Raw genomic sequence first — 26644 nt, forward strand, 5'->3', positions numbered from 1 at the left:
TGCCATCTTTCACCAACCAAGCATCCTTCCAAGCTTTAATGTCACGCCTATCTCCAACTCTCCAAGCTAAACCATCCCGAAGTAAGCCCTTTGTGCCCCACAAACTCCTCCAAGTAAAACTTGGATCGTATCCTCTATTTGCAGCTAGCACATTTGAGTTCTTGAAATACCGAGCCTCCCATTCCCCCTTTTGCTTTAGGTAGACACAGTTTCTCCCAACTTTGCCAATGCATTTTCCTACTGTTTACAGTAGACCCCCCACCAAAATCGACATAGGAGACTATGAATTTCATCAATAAGGCCCTCCGAGACCTTAAAAATACTCATCATGTAAGTTGGGATCGCTTGTGCCACTGCTTTGATTAGCACTTTCTTCCCCGGCTTAGAAAGTAACTTTTCTTTCCAACCGTTCAATTTTTTCCAAATCTTCTCTTTCAAGCACGCAAAGATGGCCTTCTTCGATTTACCGATAATTGTAGGGAGCCCCAAATACTTCTCATGTCTATCAACCTCTCGAACCCCCAAAGTGTCAACAATGGTCTGTCTTCTTTCTACCGATACACATTTGCTAAAAGCACCTCTGTCTTATCTAGATTGACTTTCGGACTAAATGCTCTCTCATATAAACTAATAATCTCAGCTATTTTCGAACATTCCTGCATAGTAGTTTTTGCAAAGAGAATGTTGTCATCGGCAAAAAAAGATGGGACACCCTCGGAGCAGAGTTGCAAATCCTCACCCCATGTATTTTCTTCTCATGTGCAGCTTTAGATAATAAGCCTGAGAAAGCATCTGCACATAAAAGGAACAAATAGGGAGAGATTATGCTTACGGTAGTTATTTAGGAATACTAAATTCAGGTTAACATTACTAGGAATACTAAAGTCAGGTTAACATTATGCTTACGGTAGTTATTTAGGATTATATTTAGGTGTATCATTGATAAAGTTTAACTATGTGTAGCAAAGATAAAAGTCAAAATCACAAGTAAAAAACCTCTTTTAGGCCCCACCCTATAATTTTTTTTTAAAATTTTGTGAACACTCTAATGTTGCAATTAAATCGAAACGAAGGGATTAATAAACATATACACACATATGTTAATACTGAAGGAAAATTTGAAAAATACTAACATCAATACATCCCTTTTTAGAATTAGCACATCGAATTATTTATTTTCTTAAAAATTTATCACCTACAAAACTTCAAAACATCAAATGTTACCATTACTACTGAACTGAAAATAAACGTATGAGAACAAGCCCTAATTGGGTTTTTTACGGGCTTGGTTCCACCGAAAAGGTTGGCCCGACCCGATTCCGACACTATTTTATGACCTTTACATCCTACGGAGTACGGACTGTACAGAGAGATGTCGAGCACAGTCGTTTCTGAAATGGCCGCGCAATTCCAGCGATCTTATTTTCTCTCTCCTCCACTGGAATTGAGTCCCAGAGAGAAGGCTAGATTTGTTCTGCAATTCATTTACCCGAGTCGGTGGTTTGGTACCAACGCTGAGTCGGCTCACCCTGAGTTCTCCGGCGCCGACAACGCATACGAAGTTCTCGGTGTTCCGGAGAACAGCTCGTTTGAGGATATTAAGGCGTCTTTTCGGAAGCTTGCTAAAGAAACGCACCCTGACCTCGTTTCCTCCGCTGATACTGATCATACTGTCGATCCGAAACGTTTCGTCCAAATTGTCGCTGCTTATGAGGTACACTACTCTTTTGTCGCTTTTGATTTCTTCTGTAAATTAATGTGAATTGCATGGGATAAGTGTTGGAATTAGTGGTCTGAACTCTGAAGTTTCTACAATTTCTAATTTTGTTGGTGATCATGTTGTTCAAAAACTATACGAATTATGTTCAATTGATCAATTGTCAATTGTTTTGGCAATTTGTTTTTGTTTGATTTATTTGCATTGTTCAGAGTTAGAGATATGGTTAAAAAAAAAAAAAAACTGGTTACATAGTGTAGGGTTGTGCTTTGTCATGACATTTTTATATATTTGCTCTTACAAGTCTAGGTCTATGATTTTCATCATATTTATAATTGGCATTTGCTTTAAGAAACGCTCGAGCTCGCTGCTTGTCTGTTGAGCATTGACATTGGTAATTATAAGGTGTGCGTAGGCTAATGCGATCGAACCTATTAGGTTCAATGGTTAATATATGGAAGGTTTTGCCATCATTCAAATTTGGTTTATTTGACTAGTATATGAATCTGGTTGCAGATTCTTTCTGAGCCTACTAAAAGAGCTTTATATGATCAGTATTTGCAAACTGGAAGACACATTGAACAGAAGCATTCAAGAGAAGGTTCGAGTTATCACATGTATGGTTCTTATGTGAACACAACAAAGCAAATGGAGGTTGTTGAGTGGTTGAAGTGGTATAGACATGCTGTGAAGGATATATTATCAGAGAGAAGTTTGCCGTCTGGTTCAGGTTATTTTGATGTGCTTCAAAGAGAATTTTATTCAGCCATGCATTCAGCGTATTTTGGTCCTGAAATCCTGTCTCTGGACCTTCTTCCTGATCGTTTTGAAGCTGAAGAGAGGTCTGTATTTGAAACACCTGAGGTGTTACACTTGGTTTCAGGGCGTGATCTCTTTGGAATTGTCCGCATTGTTGATGATGTTCCTGAATTGTCTGATGTTTCTTATAAAAAACTGACTACTGCACTTGAGGATTTAGAATTGTGTCAGCCTGTGGACAATGTCGGCTGTCAAACAGATTTTGCCAACAATAAAGCATCTGCTGAATTGCCTCAAAACAATATGAACGATATCCAAAATCAAGCTTTAGATGCATACAAAGATTTGGAGTTGCATGTGTGTGGGAGGTTAGTTGCTATGGCAACTAGAATCCCTCCAAAAAAATCTTCTGGTGCAAGCGATTTTCCTGACAAGGTCGATGAGGATAGTTCACAAGATATGATACATATTTTTCTTAATTCGCAAGAGGATCCAGTGCATTTCAACCGTTGTCATTCGAATAAAAGAACCTTGCATGGTTCAGTTTCAAAGGTCGTCTTGGGCACAATAGCTGGGCTTGGAACTAATCCTGATGAGAGCTCCTGTTATGTATACAATAGTAATGGTTCAAAGAGTCATGTGATTCTCAAGCATAGAACACCACTGGTTTGTCTGACTATCTACCCTTTGCTCTATCTTACTGTGGGCTCCATTTTTTACTTACTGTATATATCTTTGCATATATTATATGTTCATTTTGAGTACTGTCGTAATTAGGATCACTTCACTGGTTCACCCTGTATTGTACTCTCAAATTCAGAGCCTCACATGTGTCTAAATTAAATGGCAATCATCCATTCAGTCCTATACATTTATGATTTTACTTATGTTCGTTAAAGCTGATAAGTTAGTTATGCATTCATGTTTTCCAAAATACAAAAAAAGATCATATACTTAAAATTTTGCAAGCAGAATTTATTTTAATTGTCAAACTTATTAGTTTCTAACTTACTACGGAGTATACAGTAATTTTGAGCCTGTGTTTTCTCTCAATTGCCCCCCCCCCCTCCTAAAAGGTTTTTAAAAATGTTTTCTTGTTCTACTGTTTGTCTGCCTTTTCTCTTGCCATTGTTGAAGCAAAGAGTGGAAATTTGACAACTTAAAGTATCTGTTTTAGGTCAAACACATGCACTGGTTTCAGTTGGGAGATGAAGTTTCTATTTGTGAATGTAGATGCACCAGGGCTCGATTGCCATCAAGCAAGTAAGTCTCTTCCTCTACAGGGAATTCATGGATGCGGAAGATTCTGAATTTCATGATTGGCTTTACTTCCTGAAGTATTCTTCTCTCTATTAATGGGGGTGGCAGTGAATTTAGAGTTACAGAGACGCTTCCTTTAATTAATGACTGTTCACTTATGAGGCCTTTCAGGTATAGAAGTAGACTTCCTCAGGTCACTTAAGAGTATGAACATAGTGGTATGGGGTCAGATGTTTACATGGTACAAAACTGGTTCTTTTGTGTGTGCATACAACTTAATTTGCAATGAAATATGTAGTCATTTTGTAAGTTCCTAGGAACATAAAGATCCCCGCTCTTCAAAAAAAAAAAAAAAAAGGAACATAAAGATCCCCGGCAAATTTTAAGGAACTAGAAGACTAATTTGTTCTTTAATCCCCTTCCTCCAGACACAAAAGCAAGTAATGTTAGTTTCAGAACCATTTTCTGTTGATGGAATCTACAGTATTAAGAATCCAAGAAATGTAGATATGTACTCCGTAATCTATGTGTATTCTAATTTGTTTCTGTAATCATTCTTTGGGATTAGCATGCTTGCACATTGTATAGCATAGCATCCATGCTGAAGTTTCTGGAACAGTTCCATTTGACTCTTTAAATATGTGGTTCTATTATTGAATCTCATTCTGAGAATGATTTTTTTGGTAAGTTTCCAAAGATTTATAGCTTCTAGACAATGTGTGTAGTGAGTCCTTATTTACTTTCAACATCATATAGCCGTTGGAATCCAACATGTCTCTTTCCTTGCAGATTTTGGTTGTTTGAGCCACGCTGTAGCACACATGATATTGGTGGATGGTATGTGGAAACATATGGGCGGGATAGGAAAAGAAAAACTGTTCCATCACAAAGATATTGGGATGGCTTTGAATCTCACCAAGAATGTGAAGAGTAAGTGAACTTTGTCATCGTCTTACAACCTTTTGTGTTTTCAAGATCAAAAGCTCAGTTTTTGTTTAGCTCCATGTTTAATATTTGATTTTACCTTATCATCCATATATTTTCTGCAGGAGACTCCACCCGGCAGTATATTTGCTTGCTCTAGCATATAGGACTCTCGATATAGAAAATGCAAGGCGAACAAAGCAAACTTTCTGGGATATTACTCAAGGAAAGTTATTCAAAATGTTTAAATGGTGCAAGAAACTTGTTTAATGACAAAAAGCTCCTATGCTACTTGGTTGCAGTCTTCTTTTTTTTTTTTTCTCTAGATCAAATCTGTCCCTGCAGTGTTTGGTGGTTATTGAGGAGCTTACTTCTATTATGTTTTGGGAGTTCATGGCTCTAAGATCCTATCTGAAGATCAACAATCCGATTGACTGCTCCTGTGTTTCTAAAATTGAAGTTCCAGATGCTTGTCTTCAATTTAGCCCTTCAGCTCCTCTGCTAAGTGATTTTTCCTTGGGAGGTGAGCATTTGCTTTGTTAGTTATTACAGTATATTTTGTGTCTCACTGTGTACCCCTGGCAAATTGCACCATATGCCAGTAAACTAAAAGGTCATTAGTGATTTTCCAGCTTTAACGCTTTGTTTGGATGGAAGGAGATGGAAGGAAAAGAAAGGAAGAGAAAGGGAGGGGGACAAACTCTCTTGTTTGGGCAAAGGGTTGGGGAAGGAAGAGAAAGGAGAGGGAGGGATCCATTTTCCCTCTCTCTTTAATTAGCATAATCCCTCCAAAATTCGAGAGATTTGGAGGGAAAATGGAGCTCACCTCCCCCTCCCTTTCTTTTTCATTCCCTTCCCCTTCTTTCCCTCCCCTTCCTTTCCTTCCTTATTTGCTATCCAAACAAAGTGTAACTGATTAATCCTATTCTTGATTTGGTCCTATTTTCTTTCCTCTTAGGGGGAGGGGTTGATAAATGAGGTCAAATATACATCAATAATTGGAAACATAAATATTATGTATCCCTTTAAATCTGCAATAATGCTCAGAGACATATTCTTGTGTTTTTCCTTGTGTATTTTAGCTATGTAAAGTCCTGCTCAGAGAGGTGCCCTTTCATACAGATACTTCATTTCACACACCCTTATGATATATTGGAGATACTTATACAAACTCTTGATTCCAATCCATAAAATATGATCATTTTAATGTAAAGACAATGTTGTATAGCATTCTATCTTAGTAGATCCTCCCATTTGCAATATTGCCCACCTGCTAATGCTCTGTAATACCTATCTCTGCAGTAGACTGGCCTTCCATCTGCTGCCTCTGCGGCTGCTGCTGCTAGGTCATCATCTTGCTTAACCTCCACTGGCAGCCTCAACAACTCCTCCTTTCTGTGGGAAAAAAAATTTGAAAGTAAAAAGCTGTTAGATTGAGAAGTTGCCTATATTACTCTAATGGTAGAACTTATCTTAGTGTACCTCATATTAAACTTAGTGTCGACATTTGTGCTTGAAATTTCCTGAGAAATGTCTTTTGTGGTGAAAATGGCTTGGAAATAATTCTGCACTGGTGTGGCAAAGATAAATAGCAAGACTCCAGATACAAGCAGGGCCCCAGTTCCAACCAGCGTTTGCTTCAACATTTTGATTACCGGTTTCACCTAAAGGTATCACAAATTTATTAGTTCGTCGACAAGTTATATGCTTAAGAGCTGAATCTTGTGTGTATATTTATGCATTTGGCAGTATAATGTCTTTGTAGATCTCTTATTTCTTTGCTTATTAATCGCTGATCACCCTGGTATAGTATGAAAATTAAGTTGGAACACATGTCATACCTTATAGGATCCCAGCAGCCTATCACGAGCTAGAACCTGAAAGGACCAAAATATATGTCAGAATAATGAGTTACAACAAAAGATAGTTCTTGGGCTTGAAACAGTTGCAGAAGCGTATAAATTCTGACCTCTGGTGGCTTCACCCACATTTGCCCATCATACCATCCACTCTCTTCATAGGGTACTACTGCTGATAAAAGCCTATCGCCCACATAGCTCCATCCCTACAATGTGCCCAGCCAGTGTCACTTGAAAATATGGGATTTTGATGTGCAAAGCACATTGAAATGCACTGCACTAATGAATACTTGTTCAAAATATAGTTATTGACTCTAATCAGTCGCGAAACATTATGATTAAATACCAGATATATCCTCAGTACAATCAGCGACACCAGAAATAGGGTTCCTGTTCCTGAAGCTAATAAAAATCGTAGAGGTTCCTGCGACAGGGAAAAGAGCAAATGAACAATCATATATGCTAGCAGATGAGGAATTCAAATTAACCATTGTGTAGACTTAAGAATTAGAATTTTCTATGTGCCTGTAGTTTCTTGAATATAAATTTGAATTTGCTGCTCAGTGCTCTCACATGCTGATGCTGGGAATTGATTTTGCCCAACTCCAAAAATGATTTCTACACTCCTTTTGTGAGAGCACGGGTTTAGCCTTTTAAGTGCTTGACACACAAAGACGAGTGCTAAATTAAATTTGGGAGTGTGACATCACTCCTGTCTAATGCTCTATGGTTTTTTTAGAACAAGAGAAACCAAGAAGGCGAGAAACTTGTTTGTGGCAAAAAATTAATTAAAATCAAGCAGCATCTTTTGGTTTGTGGCTTGTATTCATTGTTATTGAGGTATTTAACATTCTTCAATCATTTTTTTTTGGTTTCCCTTAGGATTGAGCTAGGGCATACCTTGGAAGGATTGAAGCTAGCAGCTGCAACTGGCATCCCCAGTATTGTAAAAGTTGTTAACCACATACCTCCGAGCCGCTGGAAAAAGGAAGGTGGACTCAACTCAGCCCAGGAGTACAGGCTTGCTTCCTTCAAAGATGAGTACTCATTGACCTGTATGAGAAATGTAAGTGCACATGAGAGCGTGGTACATACATCTCTATAATAACTTTTGTTGGGATTGATTGTGCTTCGCATCTTCTCTCATCCTTACTCAATTAGTTTAATATTATTGGTGAGACATAACTTCCGACTTCAGAGGCATATACCAGAGGGTCAGAATTCAAATAAAGCTTTTAGACCTATGGAGAATAATGTTAAAACTTGAACCAACTATTTTTTTTTGTTACATATCTTATTTATGCAACATCTGGGATTCAATTCAAGTGAACAGCTGATTTTGATGGCAAATGATGTGAAAGCTAATCAGGATTCCATGGGTTGCAGACTTACAGGTATCAAGGAGACTAAAATCACACTTGAAACTACTATGCAAGTGTTCATACATACCGGTCTCTGCTCAAATGGAACCTCGATCTCCAAGCCTGGATCCCAGCTCTGACTTGGTAATCCTCTCATTCCTTCATTTTGTTCATCTCTTAGAGCTTTGACTGAAACATTTCGTAAAATTCTCCACTCTTTATGATTCTGAATCAGACACAACCCATGTTTAATACCCAATTTAATCTGTCTGCATCCAGCAATTGGAGTACAATATACATGGAGCCTCAACATTTGTTTTAAGAAGGCGCCACGTCACCTCTCACCTAATTCACAAAAGCTGATTTCGCTTCATACAATTCTGTTACGAATTTATGGACTTTTGGTATAAATTGGAGGGAAGAGAAGGAACCTTTTGATAAGTTACTTGTTAAGTTTAGATATGGCAGCTGTTGTATGTTCAAGACCGTAAATTATTTACGTGGAGGAGAACAATAGTGCAATATAATGGGGAACAGATCGAGATTTTTTTAAGAGCATGGACCCACAAATTTCCCTGGTCTTAAAAGCAGAGCAGGCAATAAATGCCTGCCATTTCATGAAGTGGTCCTTAGAAATTGGAAGTTTATACTCTGCTGTCCCACGATTGCAGGTGAATTATCCTAATTTTTTTGGGACGTTTGTGGTTTGTATTAGTTTTCCTGCTGTGTAGAATTCTACAGTAGTAATCTAGTTTACAAGTATGTTTTAGGATAAAATTGAAATGAAAGTAACGTGCAGCATGACAATCGCTTGCTTACACGCTTCATTTCGCGTCTTTCTTATTTCTTCCATGTTCAAGCTTGAGTCAATCGTTATCAGAAACCCTGTACATGGTGGCTAAGCCATGGTTGTTTATAGAAAATGCGTTCTTGAAATTTCAACTGTTTGGCTCATGTGAGTCTCCTACTGCAGCATGGTAATCGCTTGCTTACACGCTTCTTTTCTCGTCTTTTTTAATTCTTTCACGTTCATGCTTGAGTCAGTCGTTATCAGAAACCTTGTAGATGGTGGCTAAGCCATGGTTGTTTATAGAAAATGCATTCTTGAAATTTCAACTGTGTGGCTCATGTGAGTCTACTATTCTAAACTAATGCTTTATCGTGTTCTGATGTTTAAATACATTTGGATAAAAAAGTTACATTAGGAAAGAAGTGCTATCAAGATCTATCCTAGCTACACTGGTTCTGCTCTAACTGAATTTTCATTGCCTCTGGAAGAGATGTCAAGTGCTGTCCATTTATGAAATCGAGTAATCAGAAAAAGCGAAGCAGATTGAACGGTGAGGCCACAGATTAAGCCAATCCAAAGACCCTAAACCACAGATCACAAAAAAACGCAGAGTAAGCTTTAATATGAAATATATTCGATCAATTTGATTTGTACTGTAAAATGTAAACAAATTTAGTCCGAATGAGAATAGTAAAGTTGTGATTATTACCTTGACGTGCAAATTAAACTTAAAGGCAGTTAAATATGCAATGGGCATACCAATGAAATAGAATGTTCCCAAATTTATGAATACGGCGAAGTGTTGCCAACCACATCCCCTGCATACCCCTGTTTCATGTAACAAGAATGATTAGAGAAGGAAACTAAATGCGAGCAATCGACAATACAGTGTGATAATCCTGCACCTGATAGTACGCCTTGGATCGAGTCCAAGAGTATGGATAAGCAAATCCAAGGAGTCAAGGCAGCAAATGCTTTGATTATACTGGCATTGTCACTGAAGAAGCTTCCCCAAATGTAACGCCCCAAGCCTAGAGCTAGAGAGATAAGCATGGCTAAGAGAATCGACAGCTTTATTGTAACGCCCATTGCACTCTTCGCTTGACTCGGTTTCCCAGCTCCAAGCAAATTTGAAACTCGTGTGCTATCATGAAAAAAGTTCAAAGATTGTAATCAAATTAGATTTGAAGTCTAAATTTTTTTTTTAAGAAAATAAAGGAGTTCTTATGTCACATTGATACCTTGCTGCCGCGCTCAACCCGTAAGCACCCATATAAGCAATTGTTTCTGTAATTACACTTTTGATAGGAAGAAGTGAGATCGACAATTCGACATAGTAATGGCCTTTAGAATCATAAGAGAAAAAACATAGCAAATCGTTAATCTTACCATATTGCCATGAGAGAAGTAGTTGCTTCAGAATCTGCCATGAGGCCAGCCAACAACACCAAGATTTCAAATGCCCAATACTCAAAACTGTAAAACATAACGTCCAAAATAAGACATTATAGATTTCTAAGTGTAATTCACAGTACAATGTGGTGTAAATTGGAGAAGTGTACCTACCATACCATAGCAGCAGAAGGTAGTGCCAGTTTCAAGTTAGAAAAGACATGTAAAAATGATTCAGTCGATAGCCCTTTCCATGTATGCTCGAATTTATTAGCAAAACTCACGTATGTGATCAGAATTATAACCGATAGCCAAAACGATGCGGAGGTAGCCACCGCCGGTCCCTTAAAACCAAGGGTTGTGAAATGAACCAACACATAGTTAAGGCCACAATGCAAGAGCAACGGAACAATTGATAAAATAACTAGGGGAAAAACCGCAGATTGTGCTTGGAGGAACCTTATGATGTTTTGTAGAATGCCAAATGCGAATATACCCGGTATTAAATATCTTATATAGATTGCTGATTCTTTAGAAATAACAGGGCTTTGATGGAGTAATTCTAAAATGGGTTCCGTAAACCACCATATTACGGATATAATTAAAGAGAAAACTAACGAGATCATACATGATGCTTGGAGATAAATCCCTAGCATATTGTACAAACTTGAACCAAAGCCTTGCCCACATAATGTCTCGAGTGCACCACTTAATCCAAGCTACAATCACAAAAATTTCACAAATGATCAAATTAAAGGGGGGCTAGAGTAACGAAAAAAAAAAATATATCTCTATTATATAAGTAAACGAAAACAAATTAAAAAAAAAAAAGAGAGAAATCTGACCATAAATGCATAACCAGTGACAGTAGCCCAAGAATTGGCAAGAGTAGAGCCAGCCAATGGTAGCTCGCCGAAATGACCAGCAAACATGACTGAAATCATTGGAATTAGATTGTAGAACACATTGGTGAGTATCATAGGGAACGAGAATAATATTTGCTCCTTGGCTTCCTTTACATCTATCACTTTCTTCAACATTTTTCTCCCTACGACGCTACCTATACAGGTGTTTTTCGGGCCTAATCAACTACAATCACAACCGTGTAAGATTGTAAAATTACTAGGTACTTGATTTGGAGTACGGTAGAAAAACTATAACTATTACAACAACAAAAAAAACTTCATATAATCTTTACAAATTGAATTGTCCAGTTACAATATTATCTGAAACATTCACTTTGTAAATTTTTTAAACAATGTGACAGCCTTAACTTGCAACAAAATTTGAAGCCAAATCACCAACTGTTCACTAACACTTCTTCTAAAATAGTGCCTCTCTTTGAAATCAATAGTACATTAATCAATTTTGATAGTGTAATAAAATCTAGAAGGGAAAAAATATATATAAAATGTGATATATAAACCTAGAAAGAAAGAGAATTACTTAGTTACTCCACCATGTAATTTTTTTAGAATCAGATATGAATCTTTTATTTAGGCCACAAAAATAAATTAGGTTAGTTGCTACATCTAAGGATGTTTAGGCTTGGATGATCACTTGTTCCCCCAAACTCCTATGTTAACTGCTTAAAGTTAGGTTATTCCTAATATTCGTTTTTTTGAGGGGACTTATTCCTAACTACTACTGCAATACGGTTTGGAAAAAATAAAATTAAGGAACAATAATAAATTAAATTTGCAAAGTATAATATAAATATAAATTCAATATCAATGATCGGGCAATGAAGTCTAGACATTAGAGAATTGATTTGAAATAGATTCATAACTATGCGTCTACACTGACAAATTAATGTTACTGCGTTTGCATGCATGCTTGATATATAGGAGTATTTGTTTATCAAATTGCATGTAAATTGTATAGTTCAATAATCGTGTTCTTTTGAACTTATTTTCTAAAATTCAATTCAGTTTTGTTCATAAATAATATAATACGGAGTACTTAATAGTAATAATATCAAGTGAGCTCAAGTAAACATATTTATAAAATTATAAGAAGACAATCAAGTAGGCTACTGATCATCTCAAACAGCAACTATATATGTCGGTGGTGTCTCCTCATACATGAACTCAATAAATTCAAGCATGCCTATACATATAAACATAATAGCTCGTGTTCTACGTATATATATGATTCTTCATTTCTTAATATATTTGTAACAGTTTGACTTTTATACAAGTATTTACCAACATGCAATATTGACTATTAATATACAAGTATATATTTATGATTATTTTGTAGTTTAGTTAAAGAATGTTGTTAATATTTTTAAAATAATGTACTTTAGGACTAATCCAACAACCTTTACATAATAAATAATAATCCTTCTGTTTCAACACTTTCAAGTTAGATGCAATAGGTTGACTTTTACAATTTACATGTCTTCTTTTGACCGTAAATGTTTAATTACTAACATGTAAAAATAAGTGTCAATATATAAAATATATATATATTTATCTCAATATATATATATATATATATATATATATATATATATATATATATATATATCAATTTTTCATTGCTATTACAATATTATAATTACAGATATTAGTAGTCAAATTTATACAGTAACAAATAAAAAATCAATTAAAAGGTTGAATTTAACTTAAATCGGTAAGCGTAACATTGTCAATAAGACAATAATAATACATAGTATATTAGTAAAAAAAATTGTTTCGGTTGAAAACAATGGGACCTTACCGAAGGTCCGAAGATGTGGTGAAGACTGGGCTCGGTCCAAATGACGTTGGGCTGAGGATTTCCTGCACAGCAAACACACGTAAACTAGCCTCGGGGGTTGTGTCGAGGAAGGCCCCTCCGATGCTAAAGTCAGTACAATGTGTAGAGAGAAAAACTATGCAAGAGAATTAATTGCTTGAGGCTGTATGTGAATTGAATGTAAAGTGGTACAATTGATGGCTTTTATACCTTAGCATAATTTGGAGAAGTGGGCCGGAGCCAAATGGGCTTGCCATGTTGACTGTCCTTGACTTAGCATGGGCTGGAGAGTTGAACCTTTGACCTTGGGCTTTGAATTGAATCATTTATGGACCAGGCCCAATTGGACTAAATTGGACCCAAACAACTTGTCCCCCAGACCCGATTTGGAAGAATGACGGGTCGGGTTTTGATTGGCAAAAGATGGAGGGAAATAAATGATTTAATTAATCAAGGAAAAATTTAAATTTAAACTGCAATTAGTGAAATAACTGCGATTGAACGGATAATTAAGGAAGTTGGACGGATAATGGGTAGTTAATTAGGAGGGAATGTGTTTAACGGTTACTTAATGAGGAATTTAAGAGAAAATTTAAGCACGAACTCCCAGAATTCCCTTTTCCGGAAATAAAACCAAAAGGAGCGCACTCTCTCTCCTCATTTCATCACAAACACAAACTCGAACCCACGAGAAACCCTTGAACCCGCATCAAAACTTCGCGAATTCCCTGAGATTATTCTTCTGAAACCGAAATTCGTCATTCCGAACTCATAGATCGGCAGATTCCGCTTCGAATTAAGGTAATTTCCTTTGATTTTTGTTTGTTTTTTCTTCGATTTTGAACGCACACCCCCTTTTTTCGACTTTTCTCTTCGAAAACCCGAACATGGTTAGAGGTGTGCGAGGCAGAGCTCGCCAGCCGAGACGAGCGAGACAAATTCCAGACCCCAGGGGTAGGACCAGTACATGGAATGGGGAAAGGGTTAGACCTGACCCTGCTGAAGGGCTTAGGGCCACCCCAATATCTTCGGCGCCTCCTTAAGGAACGGAGGGGCCGAGCACTTCTGGGCAGGACGAAGGGGCTCCTGCTGCGCTTTGGGATGTTCTCCCTGGTTTCGAAGAATGGGGAGATCCCGAAACCATTTCTTCCATGATGAGAAATCGACCTTATTCCTGGTGGGTAAACAATGCCGAATAGTATCGGTTTGCCGAACAGGTCGAGCTACATTACGGCATAATGGAACGGCATCAGATAAGATTCATCGTCCACCCCCTGGGTATGTGGGGGTGTACACAAGGCAACTTCAGTATGGGTTGCGCTTCCCCCTGGAAGACTTCGTCAGAGACCTCCTAATTCATTACAGGATCTCTCTGTGCCAATTGACCCATGTCAACATCCGAAGGGTGATGACGTACTTGTGGGTCTGTAAATTTTTCATATTTGAGTCAAACCTGCACTGCTTCAAAAAGCTTCATCGACTGGTGCCGAATGCTCAAAGCAGGTACGGCGAGCATGGTGTTGGGTGGTATCGGATTTAGTCCCAACCCCCTTTTTTGACAACGTGGCCGAACGACTCTTCGGACAAGGACTGGAGAGGACAATGGATATGGGTTAGGGCGCCCACAGATCCTGAACATCCCAACGTCTTCAGCGCCCCAAGATACCTCTCCAGGCCGGACCCCATATGAGAAGTCTGGGCCCACCAGATGCTGATGGCCAAAGGGACCTACATATCCTCCAAGCTACTATTTTTGGGAAGAGAGAAAACCCTGGGGGTACTGGCCGAATGAAGTTCGTCCTGGAGACCTGGCTTCCGGATTCCCATTATGCCTTCCAGGAGCACATGCTTGCTGCTGTTGGCCTCAGCCGAAAGTTCAGAGATGGTAAGCTCCTTTGGCTGGGGCCGAAAACTTGTTTTTTATTCAATTGCTTCGTCTTTTTCTTTAACATTGTACAGCATTTTGTAGTGCTGAACTAATTCCTGCTCTTTTTGTATGCAAGAGCTGAGCGAGGCAACTGCCAAGGTTGACTATCGGCGCTTAGGAGTCAGCGTCGAAAGAATCGTAACCAGATCTTCTCCCTCTATCACTGAGCCGAAGGATCGAGCTCCGTACTTGCACTCGACGCACCTTCAGATCGAAGCTGCTACGTTATACCAGAGGCAGAAGCCTTGGTGGAGAAATCACGATCATTTCGTCCCGCTACTGCCCTAGGAGGAAGAGGCCGCTCAGACAGCCGAAGAGGTTGCCCGAGCCGTTGAAGCCTGCGAAGGAGGTGAGGGAACCTCCAAGGCTGCTGAGGACGAGGCAGCAGCAGCAGCAGAAGACGAGGCTCTGTTGAAGACTTCGGTAAGCTTTTCAGCTTTGCTCTTCAGCTTTCTTTTCTTTTCTTTTTTTTTTTTTTTTTTTACTCATACTCTTCCTGCCCCCCGGTATTCTGCATTCAGAAGAGAGCAGAAGACCAAGAGAGGGGAAGGCTCCAATTCGTCCCGAAGATCAACTGTAAGAGGAATCTGAAGAATCAGATATGGACAAACAGCCCCTGGTCAAAAGGCGGAGGACGGGAATGGCTATACTGGGCCCCCGTGCCTTTCAGACGAGACCCAGGCCTCCTGGGATAAGCATAAGGGAGCCTGAGGAAGGCAATGGATCGCCGAGGGCTTCCCCGCCGCCAGTACAGCCTCCCCCCCCCCCCGACCCCCTTCACCACCTCCTTAAATGGAGGTGGATCAAAAAGTTCCTGATCCGAAGGGAGGGGTTTAGGAGGAAGCCCAGCAGAGTGCTGTAAAGCAGCCTGCTAAAGCTGCTGAGGAACCCGTTGCTGAGGGTTTCTCAGCAGACATCACAAGAGAGGCTGATGCGCTGATCCTCGAGTCTGAACATCAAGAGGAAATCATAGAGATCAGCCAGGATGAGGATCAGCCAGACCCTGCTGAAGAAGAGAAAGATGTTGAACCATCAAAGGTTCAGGAAGGTCCTTCGTCCTCCTTCCCTTCATTCCAAACCACATCTGGGACATTATTTGGGGTCAAAACCGAGAAGGAGCTGCAGCCTACTTCAGCAATTTTGCTGGCATGTCCGAAGTAGATAGAGCAAGAGTATGGTCGCTGAAGGCCACTACTGGGATGGGTGAGTCCAGCAGAAGGGTTCCTGACCCAGCCAGATCCAACCAATTGCTGATGATGCAGGTAAATTTCTAACTTGCCTTTATTTTTTCTTAACTTCAGTTCTTCAGTTCAGTCAGTTGTTTTTATTTTTTTTACTTACACCTTTTTCGCCAGTTTGTACATAATCAGACTCTCACTGTAGAGCTGATTGATGACCTCCAAGACAAGTTGGAGAAGGCTGAAGGAGAGAGGAAGATTGCCGAAGCTGAGGCAAAGCTTGCTGGGCTGAAGCAGCTAGCAGCTGAAGAGAAGCAACAGGAAGCTGAAAAGCATGGGTTGGAGGCTGTTGAAGCCCTCCAGACCTTCTGCAAGGCAATGGAGGAGGAAGTTTTTCCCCAGCTGATAGAAGGGGAGAAACTTCTCCAAGAGCATGGGGTCGTGGACATCCCTAGTTTCAAGGCTGCCATTGAGCGCCGAATAGGGGAGCGCACTGAAGAAGTACAGCAGAGACTGGAGGCTTTGGAAGCCAACAAGATGGCTGCTGAAGAAGTGCTCACGGCCAGAAATGCTCTCCTTTCTAAGGCCGCTGCTTCTGCTGAAGCTCAGGACCTTATGCTTCAAGAGCTTGAGGATCAGCTGAAGGCAAAGGAGGACGAACTGTCCAAGGCACAGGCTGAAGCTTCAAGGGTTCAGTAAGAGCTGAACGAGCAAAAAGAGTCCTCCTCCAAGCTCACTGACGAGCTGAAGAAATCCAAGCAAGACTCGGAGGAGGCCAACAAGAAGCTGGTTGATGCTGAGGCTAAACTCCAGGTCTATGTCTACACCCAAGAGGAGTATGAGGCGGGTTACAAGACTGGGTTTAGAGTCTGCCGAAGAGTCTGCCTTCATGCTGAGCCGAACTTGGACTGGTCCAAGTGCGCCATCTGGGTCCGAGATTCTGAAGACCCCCACATGCTATATCCAATTCCCGCCGAAGTAAAAATTCTAAAGGCTGAAGAAGCCGAAGAAGAAGCTGAGCGGAGGGAGTTAGAAGCTGAGCAGAAGGAAAGAGAGGCTCAGCTGAGCGCAAAACCTGCCTCTTCTGCTGCTGGGGCTGAACCTGCTGAGGGACCCAGAGGTGTTGATCAGCCTGATCCTTCGGTTGAAGCATAGGAACACGGGCAGTCGTCTTCAGAATCTTGCGGTTCATCATGTGCTTAACTTCAGACTTGCCGCATTCTGAATCCTTTTTTGCCTTGTTTTTGCTTCAGCTTTCCTTGATGTACAAACTCTATCTCTTTTTATATGTACTTCGGCAGCTGTAATTTTCCGCTTGTGGGCGGCTGCCGATGCTTTTATTTTATGTTCTAAAACATTCAAACTTGTAGCTCGTTTTCTGAGCATTATTTATCTGTACAAACTCTATCTCTGTCGATGCCTTATATTGCGTGCTTGATTTTCTGCATTTTTGAATTTTTGCAAAATTTGTCTAAGTGCAAAGCTTCGGCTTGAAGAATATTGCTGAAGGTAGTCATTCTTGCCCCCCAGTAATCTGAAGACTCGGTCTTAGGATTTCTGAGTTGGAATTTGCTTTACTTTGCTTTCAGCTGAAGCTAATTAAAAAAAAAATTTAACTTATGCGATTATTCTTGGTTTTCTGTTTTTCTGAAAAATGGATATCTGAAACACAAGGCCAACTGAAGGCAATGTTTCAGATAATAGCCCTCTGGGATACAAGGCTCAGTTAAGGCAATATCCCAGTTTAATCCATGGACTCACTGTCTTGGAGAACAAGTCTTACTGAAGTTTTTGCTTCAGTTGAAAGACCAGTGTTCTTTTTAAAAGACGAGTTTATCAGCAATCTGAAACCTAGTGCCTTAGAGGCGAAGGTTTCAAACGGGCTGAAGGAAACCCTTAAAGAGTAGATAGAATACAGAAAAATAAAAGAATAAAAATTGCAAATATTTGTAGAAATAGTGGCTCTGAGGCCTTTCATTAATAGCTCAAAATGTACTTACAAAGATTGTTCAGCCCCGAAGGGTTTACACATGGTATTTCTTAAGTACATCGGCGTTCTAGTGATTTTTCAGCTCAGTTCCATCCAACTGCCGAAGTTGGTATGTCCCAGGCTGAAGTTCATCATAAATTTCATAAGGACCCTCCCAAGTGGCTGAGAGTTTCCCATGGATTCGGCTTTTCTGAACAGCTGCAGCATTCCGAAGGACGAGGTCCCCAATTCTAAGAGGCCTCGCATGGACCCTTCGGTTGTAAAATTTGCTGATTATTTTCTTGTATGCAGCCATTCTGTCTCGGGCCGAATCTCTTACTTCATCAAGGAAATCGAGAGATTCCTTCATAAGTTGCTCATTCTCAGCCGAGAAGTAGTGCACTCGCAGACTTTCGGAACCGATTTCCACTGGAAGAACGGCTTCGGCGCCATACACCAGCTCAAACGGTGAATGGCCCGTTGCCTCTTTTTCGGTTGTCCGAAGCGACCAAAGAGTTCCCGGGAGCTCTTCGATCCACCTGGACTTTTGATTTTCAACCCTTTTCTTCAAAGCGTTTAGGATCTGTTTATTTGCGGTTTCGGCTTGAGCGTTACTTTGTGGGTGACACACTGCTGAGTATGTCAATTTGATACCAAACTGGTCAGTGTACCGCCTCAGCGGCAGGTTATCAAACTACCGCCCATGATCGAAGACAAAAACCTTCGGAACACCGAAACGGGTGATGATGTTCTGCCAGATGAATTTCCTGACAGTCTGTTTTGTGATATAAGAAGTCGCTTCGGCCTCAATCCATTTGCTGAAATAGTCAATGCCAACTATCAACCACCTTTTTTGGTATGGTGCATCTGGAAAGGGTCCTAATATATCCAGCCCCCATTGTGCAAATGGAAGTGGATTCAAAATTGGTTGAAGGTCTCTGGCCGGCTGATGGATGACTGGTGCGAATTTTTGGCATTTTTCACACTTTCTAACCAGCTCCGTAGCTTATGAGACCATGGTGGGCCAATAATAACCTGCCCTAAGTGCCTTGTGGGCCAAGGCCCTTCCCCCAATGTGGTTCCCACGGATGTCGAGGTGAATTTCCTGAAGGATATAATTATCATCTGTTGGACCCACGTATTTCAGCAACGGGGTTGAGAAAGCTTTCTTCAGTAGCTCTCCCACGAAGACGATGAACCTGGAACTGGTTCGCTTCAGTTTGAAGGCTAAGCTTCTGTCTTCGGGAATTTCTCCCCGAAGTTTATAAGCCAGGATGGGGTCCATCCAGCTTGGTTCATGGTCAACGCAGCACACTTCAGGTGCTTCGTCAACGCTTCTTTCTCGACGCACTTCCACATATACAGATCGGTTCAGCTCGGTTAGAGTTGAACTGGCAAGTTTGGAGAGTGCGTCGGCTTGAGCATTCTGACCCCTTGGGATCAGCTGAACTTCAAAAGTTCTCAGCTTCGCAATAGTTGTTTTGATCTTTGCGAGATAGGCTATCATTGATGGCTCTTTGGCCTCATATTAGCCTCGGATCTGATTTGCGACCAGCTGAGAGTCTGTCTTCAGACAGACATGCTCGGCTTCCAAGGAGATGCACAGCTCTAGTCCAGCGATTGATGCCTCATATTCGGCTTCGTTGTTCGAAGCTCTGAAAGAAAATTTTAGTGTGTACTCAAAGGATTTGCCTTCGGGAGAGGTTATCACTACCCCTGCCCCCGAACCATTTACGGTGGAGGATCCATCCGTAAAAACGGTCCAGACTTTCTTTCCTTCGTCTAGCATCTCCTGGTGCGAGCATTCGGCCAGGAAGTCCGCTAGAGCTTGAGCCTTGATGGCTGCTCTCGGCTGGTACCTGATGCTGAACTCGGTGAGCTCGAAAGCCCACTTGGCCAGCCTACCAGATTTTTCAACTTTGCCGAGGACTTTTTCCAACGGCTGATCAGTTAAGACCACTATTTGATGGCAATCAAAATAGGGCCTTAGCTTCCGAACGGCTACCACTACTGAGTAAGCAACTTTTTCGAGTAGGGGGTAGCGGGTCTCGGCATCCGTCAGAGTGTGACTGACGAAGTAGATCGGCTGCTAGACTTTTTCTTCTTCCTTCAGCAGCACTGCACTTATAGTAGCCGGAATGACTGCCACGTACAAGTATAGGGTTTCTCCTTCGGTTGGGCGAGCCGGCGTCGGGAGTTGAGCCAGATGCTCTCGGAGCTGCTTGAAGGCCTCTTTTTGCTCGTCCCCCCAAATGAGCTCTTTGGATTTTGGGAGTTTCAGGGCTTTGAAGAAGGGTAATCCCTTATCCGAGGCTCTAGAGATGAACCTCGACAGGGCTTCCATTCTTCCAGTGAGCCGCTGAACATCCCTCTTTGTTTTCGGCTCGGGAAGGTCGAGCGCTGCTTGCACCTTTGCGGGATTGGCATCAATCCCTCTTTTGCTGACTATGAAGCCAAGGAATTCCCCGACTTCACCCCGAAGACACACTTCTTCTGATTCAGCTTCATTTGGTGCTTCCTTAAGGTGGTGAAGGTTTCGGCCAGGTCCGAAACATGGTCTTTATCTTCTTTGCTCTAGATGATAGAATCGACTACATAGACTTCCATGTTTCGGCCTTTTTGATCGACGAAGACCTGATCCACCAGCCTTTGATATGTTGCCCCCGCATTTTTCAATCCGAAGGGCATCATTTTGTAATTGTTCACCCCGACGTTCGTGACGAATGTCGTCTTAGCTCGGTCGTCGGGGTGCATGAAGATCTGATGATACCCCGAGAATGCGTCCATGAAACTAAGCAAGGCATGGCCACTTGTCGAGTCGACTAGCTGATCAATCCTCGGCAAGGGATAAAAGTCCTTCGGACAAGCCTTATTTAGGTCCGTGAAATCAACGCACATTCTCCAGGTGCCATTGGCCTTATGAACCATCACCACATTTGCTAGCCATTCTGGATACTGACAGGGTTCGATGAAGCCTGCATCCAGTAACTTTTTGACTTCGGCTACGATGTCTCGGTTCTTATTGGCGGAGTAATTCCGCTTCTTTTGCTTAACTGGCCGACACGTGGGGTCGACATTCAGCTTGTGAGAGATGAGGTCTGGACTTATCCCGGGCATGTCAGCTGCCGAGAAAGCAAACACATCTCGGTTGTCCCGAAGGAGTTGGATGAGTTCAACGCGGACTTTCGGATCAAGATCCAGCCCAATTGAAACACATTTTTCAGCGTCTCCTTCGGTCAACTCGACCGTTTCGGTCTGCTGATCCAGCTCCATTGCTATGGGGCCGGATTCTTCACTGTCCGGCCTGCTGTCAATGTCGGCAGACGGCAGGCATGCCGGACTTCCTCTTCGGCTGGCCCTCTGAGTCTTTCGGCTCAGACGAAGAACCAGCTTTCTCTTTCTCTAGCTGTTTTTCTTTTGCCAGAGAACCTTGGGCCAAAGCGCTTAGGCCTTTCGGCTTCTTCACACTCGGTTCCCTTTCTTTCTCCTCCTCATCCTCATCTTCGCCTTCTAAACGACTAATGGATGGCTTGAGGTAGTTGCACCTTCGGGCCTCCCTTTGGCTGCCCTCGATCCTTTCGGGGTATCCCGCGTCTGAAACGTAGATCATCAGCTGGTGGTATGTTGAGACTACCCCTTGAATCTCGTGAATTATGGGTCTCCCCATAATCACGTTGTACACTGAAGGAGCGTCAATGACTAAGAATTCAGTCATGACGTTCCTAGCTGCTTCACCGCAGCCGATGGTGACAGGAAGAGTGACCTTCCCATCAGGAAAAGTTGAATACCCTTTGAATCCGGATACCGGATAGGGTACTGGCGTGAGGTGCTTGGGCTTCAGCTTGATTTGGTTATTGGCCTTCCGGAACAAAATATTTGCTCCGCTACCACCGTCGACGAGAACTCGACCGACTCGTGGTTGGCCACCGTGGCGGTGATCACCAACGGGTCCTCATGAGGGTATGTTACCCCCCGGCAGTCAGCGGTAGTGAACGTCATGTTCGGCACCGGTGGCTGAGGAGGTTGAACATTAGCATTGTTCACCTGGTGGGTCAGAGCCCTAAGGTGACGCTTATGCTCCCTTCGAGAACAGGTTCCTCCCGAAATGACATGCATTGGAGGAAATTTTTCCTCCGTAGACTTGTTGTTCTTTCGTGGGAAGTCGATTTCCTGTCGAGAGTCCTTCTCGGACTTCTCAACCTCTTTTTTCTCGCGGTGATCCGCGATATATTTTTTTAAGTATCCCTTCCAAACCATATCTTCGAGTTGGTCCTTCAGCTGGATACACTCTTCAGTGTTGTGTCCCGGGGAATCATGGAACTCACACCACTGGTTTTTATTTTTCCGCTGATACCACTCGGGGAGTGGTCTCGGCTTCTTGTAACTTTGCTCCCCCTTCGTCACGCTGTAGATCTTAGTGCGAGGAAGGGCGAGAGGAGTATAAGATTCGAATCTGCCCAGGAATGGTGCAGACTTCTCTTTATTCGGCTAGTTGGCTGAAGATTGTTCCGAGGCTTTCGCCTTTCCTTTTGTCTTCTGGCTTTGGCCTTCGGACGGTTGATGTTTTTGTTTCCCAGCCCCTGTTTGAGGTTGGGTTTTTGTTTTGTTCCACTCTTCGGCTCGGATGAACTTATCTGAAGCGTTCAGAGCTTCCTCCAAGGTCTACGGGGGATGCATGACCATGAAGTCGAGGAACTTGCCAGTCTGAAGGCCATTTTGCAATGCAAAAACGGCCAACCCTTGGTCCAGCTGAGAAATGTTGGACGACTTGTTGCTGAAGCGAGTCAGATAGTCGCGGAGACTCTCGGTCTCCCCTTGCTACAGGCCCATGAGCTCTGCAGTTGTTTTCTCTTGGCGATTTGCAGTAGAGAATTTGCTCTTAAACTTGGTGGAGAGATCGTCCCACCCGATTATAGAGCCTTCCTTTACTCCCTTAGAGATCCACGCTTGCGCGACCCCCTTGAGAGTGGTGGGAAAGTATTTGCACCAGGTCGCCTCGGACCTGGGGTTCAAATGCATATGCCCCTCATAGGAGGCTATATGGTCCTTCGGATCCAAAGTCCCATCATACGTAATGTGCGACGGGATCTTAACCGTCGGCACGTGCTCTTCCAGAATCCATTGCTCGAATGGAGAGCTGGTTGGAAGCATCACAGTCTTGCCCTTCTTCCTGGTTGAAGGGACCGCTCTCCGCCCTCTTAGAGAGGTAGAAGTGGTTTTCGTCCCTGGCCGGGAAGATTCAGGACCAGCTTCGGCTTGGTCGGGGAAAGAGAGACGACTGTGCACACTTTGCTCCCTAGCGCCGAGGCGGTCGTAGACGCTTCGGCGGGCAGTTTCTGGCCGAGAAGCCGAGTTGCTGCTCTTGTTACTTTGGTAGCCTTGGGTGTTAGACTCCTTGAAGTAATGCGAGTCCCTTTTTCTTTCTCGCTCAGTCCTCCAAGTGTCTTCCTCCCACTCGTCCTCCAGCACTTTTAGGGACGAGGGTCTACCCCCTTCCTGGTCCACTCTCCTCCGCTGGTGCCTGGTGGGCGGAGGTGAGCGAGGACGTGGAGGCGGGGGCGGCATTGTCCCAGCCTGCCAGGCTTCCATAAAGACTACCATTGCCTTCGTTAACTGCTCGGCTGAGGGCCCCGTTTGGGGAGTCTTCGGCTGAGAATGAATGCTTTGAGCATTGGAGTGAGTCGGTGGACGTGAGTCCGCCCGCTGACTGTGATGGGAGGGAGACGGAGTCTTCTCCCGAGACGCCCCTTCCGAGCCGGCCCCCCCTGGGGAGTGCCTGCTTGGCGGAGGTGATGGAGACGGAGAGGGCGGTTGTAACGGCCCTTTCCATGGCGTCATGTGACTCTTCTCGGCTGAGGAAGGGCCACTTCCGTTCGTTTTCTTGCTTTTGCGATTCTTAGTCATTGATACTAAGATTTGAGTAGAACGACTGAGATTGGCTTTATTTTTGAAAGTCTTCCCCACAGACGGCGCCAAATTGTTTCGGATGAAAATAATGGGACCTTGCCGAAGGTCCGAAGATGTGGTGAAGATTGGGCTCGGTTCAAATGACGTTGGGCCGAGGATTTCCTGCATAGCAAACACACGTAAACTAGCCTCGGGGGTTGTGCCGAGGAAGGCCCCTCCGATGCTAAAGTCAGTACAATGTGTAGAGAGAAAAACTATGCAAGAGAATTAATTGCTTGAGGTTGTATGTGAATTGAATGTAAAGTGGTACAATTGATGGCTTTTATACCTTAGCATAATTTGGAGAAGTGGGCCAGAGCCAAATGGGTTTGCCATGTTGACTGCCCTTGACTTAGCATGGGCTGGAGAGTTGAACTTTTGACCTTGGACTTTGAATTGAATCATTTATGGACCAAGCCCAATTGGACTAAATTGAACCCAAACAAAAATTATGGAAATTAATTTGTGATCAATACAAAACTCAAAGTGTAGTATATACTAGATTAAGAAACTAGAAAGACAAATTTTCATCCACTAAGATAGGTAGGTTTTAAGTAGTCTTCTTCTGACTTAAATAATTTCTTATAGTATATGCTGCTATTAATATTGCTGATGTTAGATTTGCACTCAGTTTGCAGAAGTCTGCAAATTAAAGTTCAACCTCGTATAGATTAAATTTGTTATGTGGTAGCTGAATCAGCCGCACGTTTACGAGATCTACAATAACCAATTAACTATAATCTAAACCTTCTTTTGATTCTGTTATTACTAATAATAATCAAATTATTTTCCCACCAGAAGTTGTCTCCACTACCTATATTAGCCATAACTTAACTAACAACAAACTGGATTAGAATTTAATTAGCTTCCATTATATTAAATCCATGAAAGTCGGCTATACAAAAAAATATTTATATTTCATGTATGTCATAGATCACTCTTTCTTAATTAAATCCCGTAAACTAGTACATTAGTTGTGAGTGGTGAACTAATTTTCTTTTCTCAATATATGCTGAGTTGCGCTTCTTTTTGCATTGGGTGGGCAGTAGGCCACATCGATTATACGTTAGCTGCAAAGCTGTTAGGCTTTTGTTGATAATGATAGAGTGGAGTACTAGATTTTCATAGTTATGTTTCACTTACTTTTATTTTTATCATTTGTTGGTAGTGGCTGGCCATATGATGTGGCCAGCTATAATAAGGGTTACTTTATTAGAGTTGTAGGGCTTACTCGGTCAGTATTCAGGGGTTACTTTGTTAGTGTTAATAGGTTACTTTATCAGTGTTATAGGGGTTACTCGGTCAGTGTTACAGAGTTTACTTGGTTAGTATTTTAAGGGTTACTTTAAAAGCAGCCACACACAAGACAACCTGAATTTGTAATCATTATTTGAACTAGACTTTGTAGAAACATTTTTTTAATACAAGTATGGTGTATATGCTTATAAAAGTAATACAGTACTATAGTATCATACGGTCATACCATTCACATCATTTTGAAGTGGATAATATGATACGACTCATTGTGTCATCTTTACTTCTTGTCATGAGACTAATATGATGTGTTGATATTGAATCAACTTAAGGCTAAAATGAAGGGTAGGCTGCAAACACCATCATTAATTAGATAGATTTTTAGATGTTACACTTAAAATTTGATAGTAATAATACAAGTATGTATCACATCTAGCTACCACTAGCACTGAAAAAATCATTCAATTAATTAATGATTTGTAAAGCTAGTTATTCTAATACAGAAACTGCATAGTTTATAGACACTCAAAAGTCAAAAGAAGAGGAGAAAAAGGACTACCCAGAGCCCACCACTGAATAGATCGTTTCGCTATAGCTCTTAGCTTTACCCCCATAACTATACTCTAGGTGGAAAAATATTTAAAAGTTTGATGTTAATAATAGCTTTCTTATCTCATATTAAAAGCTAATTAAAGTAAACTCAAATCATTTGTTTACCATGTATGCTTTATTATAAAAACATGGTCTTCATCAATTCACGCACATTGCCTGATTACCATACCAATGTGGTAATGTATGTGGCATTTTTTATGCACTTAGCTTAGCTAGCTAGTCAGCTTTAATATAGATGACAATAACCTTTGTTGGATTAGCTTTTTCAGGGTGTTGCTCAAGTTAGGACTCATGAACTTTTTAGATTAAGTGATACTTTTATGATACCATGTAAAATATTGGTAAACTTATATTTTTACATATTTACAATTGATATTCGAACAAAAAAAAAATTTATTTATTCTTGATATCTCCACTAATACATAGTGTTTCTATATTTTACAACTCTACAACTATATATAATACGAAGTAATTCATAAACTTAACTTAGCTTGATTATCTTATTTTTTACAAAATTGTATCTCTTTTACATGCACTTGAAGAAGGTATCATATTGAACTACCTAAATCTCTCTCAGGTCAATTATCCCCAAATTAGCGTGCAAGACCCCTTGAAAGCTAAGTGAAGCGGGAGGATAATAGGGAATCTCTACTCCCAAGGCCTCAAATTGGCTCTAACGGGGATAGATATCACAATCTTATCATTATAAATTTATAATGTGACAATCAAGTAAACATAGTACCATAAATCTTTCATTTGTCTATGAATGAGTACATTGCTTAAGGCCCAAAATGCGAGAAGATGAGCTCATCATGCAAGTGTATGTATCAAATCTTGTAAACATTTGTTCAAAATATTTAATCTTTAGTCTATCTTAATTTCCAAATTTTCAATTTTTAAAGTGTTTCAATTCAATCGAATTTTAACCCGCTGAACAACCCTAGAGACAAACAA

General features: G+C 41.4%; 5 protein-coding genes and 1 long non-coding RNA gene across 8 annotated transcripts; 3 read left to right on the plus strand and 3 right to left on the minus strand.

The window, feature by feature from the left end:
- The first annotated feature begins 1327 nt into the window (after positions 1-1327).
- Positions 1328-5685, plus strand: LOC110682394. Of its 2 annotated transcripts, none has more exons than XM_021858726.1 (5): positions 1328-1714; positions 2273-3142; positions 3654-3739; positions 4526-4666; positions 4786-5685. In XM_021858726.1, exons 1-5 carry the CDS (start codon positions 1373-1375, stop codon positions 4928-4930), a joined length of 1584 nt encoding a protein of 527 aa, XP_021714418.1. In that variant the 5' UTR covers positions 1328-1372; the 3' UTR covers positions 4931-5685. The 2 variants fall into 2 exon arrangements, with proteins under 2 accessions (XP_021714418.1, XP_021714417.1); XM_021858725.1 differs by having other exon boundaries at positions 1330-1714; positions 2234-3142.
- Positions 5686-5717: 32 nt separating this feature from the next.
- On the minus strand, positions 5718-8285 carry LOC110682395 (uncharacterized protein ycf36-like). The gene is made up of 7 exons (XM_021858727.1): positions 7969-8285; positions 7420-7572; positions 6866-6943; positions 6630-6725; positions 6502-6537; positions 6143-6324; positions 5718-6055 (listed from the first exon to the last, which is right to left on the minus strand). The coding sequence occupies exons 1-7, from the start codon at positions 8191-8193 to the stop codon at positions 5893-5895; spliced, it is 933 nt and encodes a 310-aa protein (XP_021714419.1). The 5' UTR covers positions 8194-8285; the 3' UTR covers positions 5718-5892.
- LOC110682397 lies at positions 7455-9267 on the plus strand. Of its 2 annotated transcripts, XR_002503410.1 has the most exons (4): positions 7455-7585; positions 7906-8024; positions 8160-8857; positions 9077-9267. It is a non-coding gene; the product is annotated as an uncharacterized LOC110682397 (long non-coding RNA). The 2 variants fall into 2 exon arrangements; XR_002503409.1 differs by lacking the exon at positions 9077-9267 and having other exon boundaries at positions 8160-8872.
- LOC110682396 (protein DETOXIFICATION 18-like) lies at positions 9154-9956 on the minus strand. The gene is made up of 2 exons (XM_021858728.1): positions 9576-9956; positions 9154-9498 (listed from the first exon to the last, which is right to left on the minus strand). The coding sequence occupies exons 1-2, from the start codon at positions 9757-9759 to the stop codon at positions 9179-9181; spliced, it is 504 nt and encodes a 167-aa protein (XP_021714420.1). The 5' UTR covers positions 9760-9956; the 3' UTR covers positions 9154-9178.
- A 189-nt stretch (positions 9957-10145) lies between these two features.
- Positions 10146-11102, minus strand: LOC110682593 (protein DETOXIFICATION 19-like). The gene is made up of 2 exons (XM_021858948.1): positions 10908-11102; positions 10146-10781 (listed from the first exon to the last, which is right to left on the minus strand). The coding sequence occupies exons 1-2, from the start codon at positions 11100-11102 to the stop codon at positions 10233-10235; spliced, it is 744 nt and encodes a 247-aa protein (XP_021714640.1). The 3' UTR covers positions 10146-10232.
- Positions 11103-14490: 3388 nt separating this feature from the next.
- LOC110682594 (uncharacterized abhydrolase domain-containing protein DDB_G0269086-like) lies at positions 14491-17064 on the plus strand. The gene is made up of 7 exons (XM_021858950.1): positions 14491-14689; positions 14808-14869; positions 15020-15154; positions 15569-15779; positions 15893-15993; positions 16087-16599; positions 16723-17064. The coding sequence occupies exons 1-7, from the start codon at positions 14491-14493 to the stop codon at positions 17062-17064; spliced, it is 1563 nt and encodes a 520-aa protein (XP_021714642.1).
- The last annotated feature ends 9580 nt before the right edge of the window (positions 17065-26644 follow it).

This window comes from Chenopodium quinoa, unplaced genomic scaffold (assembly GCF_001683475.1).
Source record: "Chenopodium quinoa cultivar QQ74 unplaced genomic scaffold, ASM168347v1, whole genome shotgun sequence".
In the NCBI taxonomy this organism is placed as follows: domain Eukaryota; kingdom Viridiplantae; phylum Streptophyta; class Magnoliopsida; order Caryophyllales; family Amaranthaceae; genus Chenopodium; species Chenopodium quinoa.